Below are 14711 nucleotides of genomic sequence, written 5' to 3'. Positions count from 1 at the left end.
TCTGTCTTGAGCTCCCTATCTGGGGTTAGCAGGATGAGTGTGTAGCGTTTCCCCAGAAAAAGATTAATCACAACACTCATTACCTTATTTTTTTAAAAGAGTTTCCCCTTAAACTCAACACTTCTACACTGGCTCGGCTGGCTGGCCAACAAGTTCCAGATCGCGGTCGCCAACCTTGGTGCCCCAGGCTAGGGTAAGAGACTAACTTTCAGTGTGGGTGCTGGGGGGTCTGAACTCAGGTCTTTCCTGCTTGTGTGTTAGGTGCTTCAACTAAGGCACCAGCCAGCCCTCTCGTGGCTAGATTCTTAAACACTGATTGACATCCAGTAAGATACACACATGGTAATTACAAACCACACAGGCAGAGTCGCAAGAATGATAAATCTCTGACTTAAAATATACAATACACACAGTACATTTTGAATGTGTAAAGGACCCAAATGCACTATAAAAAGTAAAAATGCAGGTAACTATAATGGATCACTTAATCTGAGACTAAGTATGCCATAATATGCATTGAATTATATATAATTGACTATATTGTTTCTTTAGAGTTTGGATAATTTATAATGCTTCATGAAGCTGGAGTATTGAGCTATTAAAAAAAGAAAAGCTAACCAAGGAAGTCCATGCTAATATCTACCCCTTAAAAACTAAATTTCTCTAGTGGTAACAAAAACAGTCAATATTTTTACCAATATTACATCTATTTTTATTACTATACACTACTGAGAACACTATTTTATATAAGGTAGAAGCTAAGTGTCGTGTTGGTAACGCTTGATGATGGAAGTGTGGGATGGGATGAGACACTGTTCTGCCCACTGAAAAGCGTGTTACAGTAAAGGCAAACGCTAGGTTTCCCTTGCTATTCTCCGCTTCCTCATTAAATTTTTAAAATGTATTTAGTTAGTTAGTTAGTTCTGGAGACAGGGCCTCACCATGTTAACTCTGGCTGGCCTCTGCCTCCCAAGTGCTGGGACTAATGGGTGTGCTGCCAGACCTGACTCCATTTCTTTGGTTTAATTCACTGTCAAATAAAGCTAAGGCCAGAAGAAAATAAGTACAATTCCATTCTACTGAATGAACTTCACAGGTGCCTTTCCAAATAGTTACTAATGCAGACCATGCAACTGACCTCACCGTGGCTTTGGCTGTTCTCTAAACCACAATGCATGGATGTGTGGGTGCTAACCAGGCAACCCCAGGCAACACCAGGCATCAGATGAGGAGCAGCACCAAAGCCTGACACTCAGCAGTCTGCAGGAGGGAACCTGCCACAGCAGTCAGTGCTGCTGCTTCCTAAGAAGCCCGAAGTCCCGGGCAGGAGGATCTACATCTCCTTTAAGGTCCCAGCTAGAAGGACGCTTTAATCACAGAGGAGGCAGACAAAAGAAAAGTGGAACTGGAACTGAATTTTGAAGAGAAGTCTTTTGAGGTAGGGAGGGAGGACGGGTGCTAGATAAGCACTGCTAATACTTTGGGTTTCTTAAGCCAGGGTCTTACTCTTAGCTCAGGCTATCCCGGTGTAGCCCCAGACAATCCTCTCTTCTCAGCCTCTGAAGTTCTAGGACTGGGCCTAAGCCATACTGGAGGGTATTTGAGGGTACTGGGGAGGCAAGGATACAAGCACCTCCTTTCCAACTGCACTGCTCTGAGCCCAAGGAGAACTACGCTAAAACCTTAAGCAGGGATCGGCCATTTTTTTAAACACTGGGAATTGAACCCAGGGTCTCATGCATACTATGCAAGCACCCTGCCACGAATTGTGCCTTCAGTCCCTACCTTCCTGTCTTTAAACAGTAATTCTGGGGCTAAAGAAATAGCACGGTGGGGAAGTACTCATCTGGTGTGTGTGAGGCTCTGTATTCAACCCCAGTACCATACACACACAATCATGGCATTAAAACGAAGTTTACAAGCCACCGAATTATAGTTACTCTTACTGTTATTGCTCAATTTTATCTTTTATTTATCCCCAATCTTTATTAAAACTATAATCTTAAAATTCTTAACAATAAGGTAGCTGTCCTGAGTAGAGAACTGAATTTTGTTTTGTTTTTGAATTGTTTTTTTCGAGACAGGGTTTCTCTGTGTAGCCCTGGCTGTCCTAGAACTCACTCTGTAGACCAGGCTAGCCTTGATCTCAGAAATCCGCCTGCCTCTGCCTCCCAAGTGCTGGGATTACAGGTGTGTGCCACCACCGCCCGGCAGAGAACTGAATTTTATGTTGACTACACTTGGGTGGTTAAGGGTAACATAGTGATTGACAATAAACCACAGAGTCTAAGATGAAGATGATGGGTCGGCTTGGGGACAATAGTAGGCTTGGGGACAATAAAGCTCGGGTTGCTAAGAGGGCTAAAAAATAAGGAGAGAGAACAGACATCTGAACTGTAGACTCACTTTTATTATATCTAAAATTTGAGATCATATATTGTCAAACCCTTAAAGAAATAATTATAGAGGGAGGTTGTGTCTCAAGCAGGTGCTAAGGGTGTCCTCAAACAACACACCGAGGAAAGCAAGACAGGACACAGTCTCAGGGCCACACTGCTCAGGAGTCACGGCTCACTGTGTTAAGAACAGAGGCTGACACAAGCTATTGAATCTGCCAGGGCAGAGGTCGTGAGCACAGGTCTTTTCAAAGACAGTTTTGACAGAGAATGAACTTTAAGGTCAGATTATAACAAATGAGGGTGAGTGAAACCAAAGGGTGGGCAGTAGGGGAGCAGCGGTGGGAACTGGGGAGCAGCGGTGGGAACAGGGGAGCAGCGGTGGGAACTGGGGAGCAGCAGCCGGAGGCAGGGACACAAATGCTAAAGGAAACAAGATGGAGTGAACTCAAGTGGTGCAGAAAACGTCATAGCTCCGTTGAAGGCACTTACAAGGCTAACCCACCGATGTAAACCTGTGTTTGCAGAGTTGAAATGCTGCAGATCCAGACAAATTATCTTAGCTCTCTAGTTCCCTGAACATCCTTGTGTTGCCTCCATCGCTGTCTGGCCTACCATCCTTTCAGACATCAGGGAGAGCCTTTGGGATCATGCAGATGCAAGCTAGGAGTGAGGACTGTTATTGCAGCAGACTTCACCTACTTTGCTATGACCCCACCAACATATTTGGGAAGTACTATAAAAGTTCATGCAACCACCTCCACTCTGGAATGTTATTCAAGGAGACTTGAATGTGTCTTGGTGATGGCTCCTCATGTCTGCTCAGAATAAACTACTTTCTTCACTTTGAGATGAAAGAGCTATTCTGCACCAACAGTTTTGGTTCCAAACCAAGAGGCCACATGGAGGATCTACTTTCATCAGAGGAATCACCTCAGGTATCAACAGGTCCTGTATATGTCCCTATATGTCTCCTTAGGCAATGGTGCGTTCTTTCAGGGGCCTAGGCCCTCTCCTTTGCTGAGGCTGATAGCCTGTTTGACAGTCTTCTATTATTCTTAGCAGATATTATCAGCTACCTTCTTAATTTATCGCAGAGCACCCACCAGAATATTTGCTGATGATGCTTGGTTTCAGAGCACTTGCTTGCTAGCATCTCCAGAACCTGAGTGTGCAATTTCTCTGTGTCCTCTCTAGCTTACTAGAACTTAATCCCTTCAGTTTAGAATTTCTACAAGTTCTATGATCATTGACCATAAACACACCAAGCATGTTAAGTAACTCTCCTCTCCCGATCAAGATAGAGGTATAAGGATCTCTTCATAATGAGCACCAGCCTCAGGGAATAAGACAACACACCCCATTCTGAGAAGTAATTTTATTAGCGATATTATGAGGGGTGGGCACCCAGTGTCTTCGTCCCCTCACATTCTTGTAAACATTCAGAATAAACCCCAGGCACACTGGGAGGAAGCTACTTTGGTATGAGATCCAAAGAAATTTTTTTCACAAGTGGCACATAAATGTGATCCAAAACACAAATCTCTCTAGCTAGCATCCAAGACTACACAGTTTTCAAGGAAAATATACCTTCCCCAAAACAAAGAGAAACAGAAATTCAAAATAAGAAGTGTTTGGAAGCAACTGCCACCTGGAATTTACCTGGTTTTATGTTTAATAGTTATAGTAATTCAATTACCAATATCTACCCCACCCTCACATGCAGTGAGGAACATCCAGTAGCCCTGAACTGTGTTTTTGTTGTTGTTGTTTTGTTTCTTTAAACTAAAAGTTCTAGGAAATAAAGCAAAATATACTGAATGAGAAGTCTACTTCAATTTGAATTTGAAAGTACCTAACAAACACTCCAAGTTTACAAAAGACAACCAAAAAGAACTTTGAAACCTATAGAGACAAGAACAGGGTTAAAGTCTGGTGGTACTAATGCAGGCCTTTAAACCCAGCACTCAGGAGGCAGAAGCAGAAGCATCTCTCTGACACACAGGGAAATATATATGTAACACCTGCTCAGTCTGCATACTGTCCCTCCTATGTATGTTTTTAGGGCTGACTATTCAAATGTTCTATTTACTTACCATTCTTTATTTAATTTGAGACAGGGTCTCATTCTAGTCCAGGTTACTCTAGAATTACATAAGCCAGGCTGCCTCTGAATTCATAGCAGCTTCCTGCGTGCTAAAAAAGTCTGTCGAAGGTATTTCAAAATACATATTTGGTTTTTTTTTGGGGGGGGGGTTGTTTGTTTGTTTGTTTGTTTTGTTTTTTGTTTTTTGGATTTGGTTTTGTCGAGACAGGGTTTCTCTGTGTAGCCCTGGCTGTCCTGGAACTCACTCTGTAGACCAGGATGGCCTCGAACTCAGAAATCCGCCTGCCTCTGCCTCCCAGAGTGCTGGGATTACAGGCGTGCACCACCGCCGCCCGGCTCATATTTAAAGAATTTTCTAAGTTCAAAATCAAATGCACTGATACAAAACTAAAACCTACTTTCTACTTACAATAGTAAGTTTTTATATTCATAAAAAATTGGCTTAAAGATTAAGGATGTTTTAAGCCTTTACTAAACAGGTCATTTAAAACGTAACACTGAGCTGTAGAGATGGCTTGGTAGTTAACACTGGGCTTGCAGAGGACATGGGTACAGTTCCCAGCACCCAGTAGTGGCTCGCAATCATCTATGACTCCGGTTTCGGGGCATATGACACCCTTTTCTGGCCTCTATAGCCATGCACACGATGTACAGACATCCATGCATACAAAATGACCACAGCTATAAGAAATAAGATTTAAAAAGAAAATTGGTCATTAGTATTTCATCACTATAAAGAACTAGGGCATTTCTGCTAAATTAGACAAATATCTGTGAAACCAATTTTAGTGAACAAATATTTGTATCGACTTGTAAAATTTTCCATAGTGCCCTTGATCCTTTGGATTGGTGATAGTTTTTTAAATGCAACTAAAACATTAATTATTAAAATTCATTAATAACAGCTTTTAGCTTTCTTAGCCAAAAACACTCCCATTAATTTTCTTAAGCTCTAAGATTTATCCCTTTTGGAAAACATATTTATCTCCATATAAAATAACTGTTAAGGGAGGTTCCCCCCTTTCCCCCAGTGAACACCTGGAAAAAACAAGAGCTAAAAATAAGTGATTGTCAACAGGATACAATGTTATAGACTCCCTCCAGCCTGCATAAGAAGGCCTCTGTCAGGTATTTCAAAGTATCTCTAGTCTTGTGTTAGAGAACTTTAAAGGATAATGTTTCAATCTATATTTTTCACCTCAAACTTGGACCAGTTTCCAAGGACACAACCACAGGCTCACCTGCCACTCCACTGACAGAATTCAAACACTCTGACAACATTCCTAACTCTTACCTTTAAAACACGTTCGAGACCCTTCTATTTAGATAATTTAAAAACTGTCTAGGATATTTCATTTTCCTAAGTGATAAATTGCTAATCTTGGTTTCAGTAAAACTGCAAACATAGGCAAGAGCATTGCCTGCTTTCATTGATCATGCACTGAGTGCTGCTTACCAACCGTCTCCTGGACTCGGATGCTCACACAGAAATAACATCCCATTTTTCAGTTTAACTTTTAAAAAATCTAATCTTCATATTGACAGAGACCTATTTTAAATTTTCCAAATGGAACTCCATTTTAGGGGTACCTCAATTTTAAATCTACATTAGCGCCTAAAACCATACAATTTCCTAATAAGAAAAAGGAAACAATATTAACTGGACCCAACCATTTGCATTACTGTTATTACTTACTCACTGTACAATAGCCAACTGCACCGACACCCAATGGCTCTGAGTTGACTCAAAGTACACAAACGTACCCATCTTCTAAAGACAATTAACAGTAACAGTGCTGTATCAAAACTGCAAGTGCTAGCACCAAAGGTGACTGTTCTGCAAATAGAGCTTCTAACTAGGCTTAGAACTAATCTACTAAGACTAATTTTTAAAACATACATTTAAAAAAGGATTCATATTTAAATGCAAAATTATTCTCCCAAAAAGAAGAAACTTGCATCTAAGAGACGATGCCGTAAATATCATGTTTCCTGACTAAATGAATCTTCAGAGTGTTCCATAGTACACGCCAAGACGTTTAAAACATTGCTCCTTGACATTCAGGGCACACTGCAGCAAAGAGGGCAGGAAACATGCAATGACTGGAGGTGAGGGAAGAGTTGCAAAACGCTGCCTCTTCACACAACATAGACAGACACAGGGCTCAAGAACTCACAGCAACGGGTAGCCACCATATTAAACCTGCCCACAAGGCCCCATCTCTAGCTCAGAAACTACGGGAAGCCGATGGCTGCCAGTGGGGGTGGGGGCTGAGGGCATGGCCACTGGCAGGTTATCCAGGGTCAGGCAGACCTTTGTGCAGAGGTAGCACTCACTGAATTCCAAGTGTTGATGTTTTCAAAGGATGTGAAGGTGGGAGGGAGCTAGATTAAAAGAATGTCTGCGTAGAGTGGAATTGAGGTAGAGATGATCAAAATATACTTTATAATATATAAAATTGTCAAGGAATACATAAAAATATCCTTAAAAATTACCAAATAATACTGCTGTTCTGATCATGAATAGTAAATTGGTGGGTAAAATTACAAAATAACTTACTGGTGTTCCAATTTCCTTTCTGATTATAAAATAAGAAATAAGACTTTATTATGCCCATGAATTACTAATCTTTTACAGGTCTGGCCTCTTCTTTCTACCTGATAATAGTAACACTTGGTACAGATGGCTAGGAAGATTTTGTTAGGAAGGAATTTTGAAATTATTATCTGATTTCTTCTGTAATGTAACTATTACCTACTTACTTTCTCAGACTTTAACATAAATAGGAGGACAAGTAAAATACATCACAAATAATACTTAAGATAATGTTCTAAAACCAAAACTGACCACATAAAGTTATGGCTACAAAATCAAACTAGCCACAAGAAAAACTAAAATTAAAAGAGAAATGAATTTCCCTTTCATCATACTACTGAGGAAGCAGAGACAGGCAGATCTTCAGAGTGAGCTCCAGGATAGCCAGAGTCACACGGAGAAGCCCTGTCTCGGAAAAGCAAAACAACCCCCCCCCCCAAAAAAAAACAAAAAAAGTAATACATCATTTCATCTATCCCACATATCAAATGAAGTATCTCACAGGATATAAATGATTACAGACAGGCACAGGACAGCATGTGAGCTTTCGTGAGTTGGGGATTTGGTTAAAAGTGTCTATCATTCTCATCTGCTACCTTTAGTTCTTCAGTTCGTACTGTGTTCTTGATTATTTTACCTTTACACAGAATGTTTATATTACCAGTCACACATAAATACACATGTCAGATACAGAGGATAAAAAAGGGGGACAAACCTCTGACTGCTATCTATGTGCTATGGGGCTTCTTCCTACCGCTCCCCTCTCTTGTACCCTGTACTCTGGCCTACTCAGTCACCTTCACTAGATGAAGACATGAGCCTTCTGAGCACAGGCACACAAAGCAACCTCCAGCCTCCCCCACTTCCAGATGGGTCAGCGTGCCAAGAATGGGAACTGTGAACACAGGCTCTCAGAGAAACGTCACACCGAAATTAAAGAGTCAGCAGGGCTGACGACTCATCACAACTTTGTGTTTGTGGGAAACTGGGATGTTGCAGGTCCAGGGCCAAGTGAGCTCAGGATATTACTCCTCATCTTTGTGTCTGGTCTTCCATCTTTTTAACCACTGGGTAAAACCCCTCAATGGACTAATTTGACAGACCGCTAGCTTTCATCAACTGGAAGCTCCGAACTTCACGGGTAGTGTGCTGAGCCTAGAGCAGAGCACTCCGCCTGTCCCTGTCCTCACCACACACCCACTGCCCTCACCACACACCCACTGCCCTCACCACACACCCACTGCCCTCACCACACACCCACTGCCCTCACCACACACCCACTGCCCTCATCACAACCCACTGCCCTCACCACACACCCACTGCCCGCATCACACACCCACTGCCCTCATCACAACCCACTGCCCTCACCACACACCCACTGCCCTCACCACACACCCACTGCCCACATCACACACCCACTGCCCTCACCACACACCCACTGCCCACATTACACACCCACTGCCCACATCACACACCCACTGCCCGCATCACACACCCACTGCCCTCATCACAACCCACTGCCCTCACCACACACCCACTGCCCTCACCACACACCCACTGCCCACATCACACACCCACTGCCCTCACCACACACCCACTGCCCTCACCACACACCCACTGCCCGCATCACACACCCACTGCCCGCATCACACACCCACTGCCCTCATCACAACCCACTGCCCTCACCACACACCCACTGCCCTCACCACACACCCACTGCCCTCACCACACACCCACTGCCCTCATCACAACCCACTGCCCTCACCACACACCCACTGCCCGCATCACACACCCACTGCCCTCATCACAACCCACTGCCCTCACCACACACCCACTGCCCTCACCACACACCCACTGCCCACATCACACACCCACTGCCCTCACCACACACCCACTGCCCACATCACACACCCACTGCCCGCATCACACACCCACTGCCCGCATCACACACCCACTGCCCTCATCACAACCCACTGCCCTCACCACACACCCACTGCCCTCACCACACACCCACTGCCCACATCACACACCCACTGCCCTCACCACACACCCACTGCCCTCACCACACACCCACTGCCCGCATCACACACCCACTGCCCGCATCACACACCCACTGCCCTCATCACAACCCACTGCCCTCACCACACACCCACTGCCCTCACCACACACCCACTGCCCTCACCACACACTCACTGCCCTCACCACACACCCACTGCCCTCACCACACACCCACTGCCCTCACCACACACCCACTGCCCGCATCACACACCCACTGCCCTCAACACACACCCACTGCCCTCACCACACACCCACTGCCCTCACCACACACCCACTGCCCTCATCACAACCCACTGCCCTCACCACACACCCACTGCCCGCATCACACACCCACTGCCCGCATCACACACCCACTGCCCTCATCACAACCCACTGCCCTCACCACACACCCACTGCCCTCACCACACACCCACTGCCCACATCACACACCCACTGCCCTCACCACACACCCACTGCCCTCACCACACACCCACTGCCCGCATCACACACCCACTGCCCGCATCACATACCCACTGCCCTCATCACAACCCACTGCCCTCACCACACACCCACTGCCCTCACCACACACCCACTGCCCTCACCACACACCCACTGCCCTCACCACACACCCACTGCCCGCATCACACACCCACTGCCCTCAACACACACCCACTGCCCTCACCACACACCCACTGCCCTCATCACACACCCACTGCCCTCACCACACACCCACTGCCCTCACCACACACCCACTGCCCTCACCACACACCCACTGCCCTCATCACACACCCACTGCCCTCACCACACACCCACTGCCCTCATCACACACCCACTGCCCTCACCACACACCCACTGCCCTCACCACACACCCACTGCCCTCACCACACACCCACTGTCCTCACCACACACCCACTGCCCTCACCACACACCCACTGCCCTCACCACACACCCACTGCCCTCAACACACACCCACTGCCCTCACCACACACCCACTGCCCTCACCACACACCCACTGCCCGCATCACACACCCACTGCCCGCATCACACACCCACTGCCCTCATCACAACCCACTGCCCTCACCACACACCCACTGCCCTCACCACACACCCACTGCCCTCACCACACACCCACTGCCCTCACCACACACCCACTGCCCGCATCACACACCCACTGCCCTCACCACACACCCACTGCCCTCACCACACACCCACTGCCCTCACCACACACCCACTGCCCTCATCACACACCCACTGCCCTCACCACACACCCACTGCCCTCACCACACACCCACTGCCCTCACCACACACCCACTGCCCTCATCACACACCCACTGCCCTCACCACACACCCACTGCCCTCATCACACACCCACTGCCCTCACCACACACCCACTGCCCTCACCACACACCCACTGCACTCACCACACACCCACTGTCCTCACCACACACCCACTGCCCTCACCACACACCCACTGCCCTCACCACACACCCACTGCTCACATCACACACCCACTGCCCTCACCACACACCCACTGCCCTCACCACACACCCACTGCTCACATCACACACTCACTGCCCTCATCACACACCCACTGCCCTCACCACACACCCACTGCTCTCATCACACACCCACTGCCCTCACCACACACCCACTGCCCGCATCACACACCCACTGCCCTCATCACAACCCACTGCCCTCACCACACACCCACTGCCCTCATCACATACCCACTTCCCTCACCACACACCCACTGCCCTCACCACACACCCACTGCCCTCATCACACACCCACTGCCCTCACCACACACCCACTGCCCACATCACACACCCACTGCCCACATCACACACCCACTGCCCTCACCACACACCCACTGCCCTCACCACACACCCACTGCCCTCATCACACACCCACTGCCCACATCACACACCCACTGCCCTCACCACACACCCACTGCCCTCAACACACACCCACTGCCCACATCACACACCCACTGCCCTCACCACACACCCACTGCCCACATCACACACCCACTGCCCTCACCACACACCCACTGCCCTCAACACACACCCACTGCCCACATCACACACCCACTGCCCTTATCACACACCCACTGCCCACATCACACACCCACTGCCCTCACCACACACCCACTGCCCACATCACACACCCACTTCCCTCACCACACACCCACTGCCCACATCACACACCCACTGCCCACATCACACACCCACTGCCCTCACCACACACCCACTGCCCTCACCACACACCCACTGCCCTCATCACACACCCACTGCCCACATCACACACCCACTGCCCTCACCACACACCCACTGCCCTCAACACACACCCACTGCCCACATCACACACCCACTGCCCTCACCACACACCCACTGCCCACATCACACACCCACTGCCCTCACCACACACCCACTGCCCACATCACACACCCACTGCCCTTCACACACCCACTGCCCTTCACACACCCACTGCCCACATCACACACCCACTGCCCTCACTATACACCCACTGCCCTCACCACACACCCACTGCCCACATCACACACCCACTGCCCTCACCACACACCCACTGCCCTCACCACACACCCACTGCCCTCACCACACCCACTGCCCTCAACACACACCCACTGCCCTCATCACACACCCACTGCCCACATCACACACCCACTGCCCTCACCACACACCCACTGCCCTCAACACACACCCACTGCCCACATCACACACCCACTGCCCTCACCACACACCCACTGCCCTCAACACACACCCACTGCCCTCATCACACACCCACTGCCCTCATCACACACCCACTGCCCACATCACACACCCACTGCCCTCACCAAACACCCACTGCCCTCACCACACACCCACTGCTCACATCACACACCCACTGCCCTCACCACACACCCACTGCCCTCACCACACACCCACTGCCCTCATCACACACCCACTGCCCTCACCACACACCCACTGCCCTCACCACACACCCACTGCCCTCATCACACACCCACTGCCCTCATCACACACCCACTGCCCACATCACACACCCACTGCCCTCACCACACACCCACTGCCCTCACCACACACCCACTGCCCTCACCACACACCCACTGCCCACATCACACACCCACTGCCCTCATCACACACCCACTGCCCTCATCACACACCCACTGCCCTCACCACACACCCACTGCCCACATCACACACCCACTGCCCTCAATACACACCCACTGCCCTCAACACACACCCACTGCCCACATCACACACCCACTGCCCACATCACACACCCACTGCCCTCACCACACACCCACTGCCCTCAACACACACCCACTGCCCTCACCACACACCCACTGCCCTCATCACACACCCACTGCCCACATCACACACCCACTGCCCTCATCACACACCCACTGCCCACATCACACACCCACTGCCCTCACCACACACCCACTGCCCACATCACACACCCACTGCCCACATCACACACCCACTGCCCTCACCACACACCCACTGCCCTCAACACACACCCACTGCCCTCACCACACACCCACTGCCCTCACCACACACCCACTGCCCGCATCACACACCCACTGCCCACATCACACACCCACTGCCCTCATCACACACCCACTGCCCTCATCACACACCCACTGCCCACATCACACACCCACTGCCCTCACCACACACCCACTGCCCTCACCACACACCCACTGCTCACATCACACACCCACTGCCCTCACCACACACCCACTGCCCTCACCACACACCCACTGCCCACATCACACACCCACTGCCCTCACCACACACCCACTGCCCTCACCACACACCCACTGCCCACATCACACACCCACTGTCCTCATCACACACCCACTGCCCTCACCACACACCCACTGCCCTCACCACACACCCACTGCCCACATCACACACCCACTGCCCTCACCACACACCCACTGCCCTCACCACACACCCACTGCCCTCACCACACACCCACTGTCCTCGCCACACACCCACTGCCCTCGCCACACACCCACTGCCCTCACCACACACCCACTGCCCTCACCACACACCCACTGCCCTCACCACACACCCAGCACCCAGCTCTGCTCTGCTCTAAGTGGCTGTCTACCTGATGGTCCTGCCCATGCGTCTGGGAATTGCTTCAATAGAAGACTTTCTACTGTTGTGTGACTACAAAAGTTTGTTGTGACTGCTTCAGGAGTCAACCTAGCTGTCAGGCAGTCTGAATCACATGGGAGGTCACCAGTCCCTCTTGTTTGGCTCATAATAATCGCTCTCTTCACTTGGGGGTAAGAGCTGTGTTTGCACTGGTTTGCAGAGGTTAAGGTTCAGTTTAAAACTGAAGGGAGGCCGTCAGTGTCCCCGAGAAGGGACGCTTGAGAGGCTGAATGACAAACAGCAATGCAGGGGCTTAAGAAAAGCAGCTCCTCAGAAGCTACAAAGGGGACAGGCTGGCCTGTCAGTCAGCCGGCAATCAGAGCAGCTCAGCGCCCGTCACCAGGCTTCTTTAGGCCATGTTTGGTTCTCCTCCACTGTGCCTCTACCTTCAGAAGGCTGCTCCGTGGCTGAGGTAACATAATAAAGAATCTACCCCACTGCCTGGCCAAATGTCTGCAGGACTGTTTCTTTTGGGAGGGACTACCCCTTTTCAGCTTTGCCAAGCAAATGTATGTCTGCAATATGCCTGAAAGAAAACACCTGAGTAGTAAAATAAAAACAGAACAAATAATGGGAAAGCAGCAGCAGCAAGGGGGAAGCAACCAAACAGTCAGGTAGTTAGTTAGTGACGAGGGTTTTCAAGATGGTGAACTCCGTCCCCTCCAGGAGAGGTTCAGAGCAGGGTCACTAGTTTACAGCCGCTTCTGGGACTGGCTGGGAAGAGGATAAAGAAATGGGCAGCAGGACGGACGGACAGGCTGCCTCCGCAAGGGTGCACTCTGTCCCAGTGACAGCACCATCTGGACCACCTCAGCATCCCTGTTCCAACAGCAATGATGTTCCCCGAATGCCTCCCCGCCTGAGGTGATGGAGCCCAGGGGAGCGTGCTATGCGGTGCTACATGCAGTTCTGTTAACACATGGGCCAGTGTCTGGGCAAAAGCAGACTGCAGAGGGCAGAGGGTGCTGTCACCAAGTCAGTTAGGGTGATGTACTAGGGATTGGCAAGCTAAAGAAACAACAGAGTGAGCTGGTGTGGTGCTGGACATAAAGCACACTTGGCGCACTGTAAGCGAGCAAATGTCTGTGGGGCTCATTAACTGCTGCCCCCGTTCGCAATGACAGCCTCTTATTCTGAGGAAAGAACTGTGGAGAACGGGTGGCTTTAGGCTACCTACATTTTCCAACACCTTTTCTATAACCACGGAGAAAGCGATTTTAAAATCGGCAACTTAATGAGGGTATTAAAAGGGAAAACATTAGAAGTCACTCAGTTTCTTCATCGGTTCTCAGGAATAATTACCTACCTATTTTGACTCTCCCCCTTTCAGGACCTTCTCCCATTACTAGGATATTTGCTGGTTTCTAGAAATAAAAATAGAGCAT

General features: G+C 49.4%; 1 protein-coding gene across 3 annotated transcripts in view; it reads right to left on the bottom strand.

The window, feature by feature from the left end:
• The window catches only part of Cdk19 (cyclin dependent kinase 19), a 135888-nt gene that overhangs the window by 22264 nt on the left and 98913 nt on the right, over nucleotides 1-14711 (bottom strand). For 2 of the 3 annotated variants that reach the window (XM_052162997.1, XM_052162998.1), the window contains one exon: nucleotides 14633-14690. The exons of the other annotated variant lie outside the window; for it this stretch is intronic. In XM_052162997.1, coding sequence (XP_052018957.1) covers nucleotides 14633-14690 — 58 coding nt within the window. The remainder of the gene's footprint in view (nucleotides 1-14632; nucleotides 14691-14711) is intronic. 3 annotated transcript variants of the gene reach the window in all.

The sequence above is a fragment of the Apodemus sylvaticus genome, chromosome 19, assembly GCF_947179515.1.
Source record: "Apodemus sylvaticus chromosome 19, mApoSyl1.1, whole genome shotgun sequence".
In the NCBI taxonomy this organism is placed as follows: Eukaryota; Metazoa; Chordata; class Mammalia; order Rodentia; family Muridae; genus Apodemus; species Apodemus sylvaticus.
This window is presented reverse-complemented; position numbering and strand designations above follow the sequence as displayed.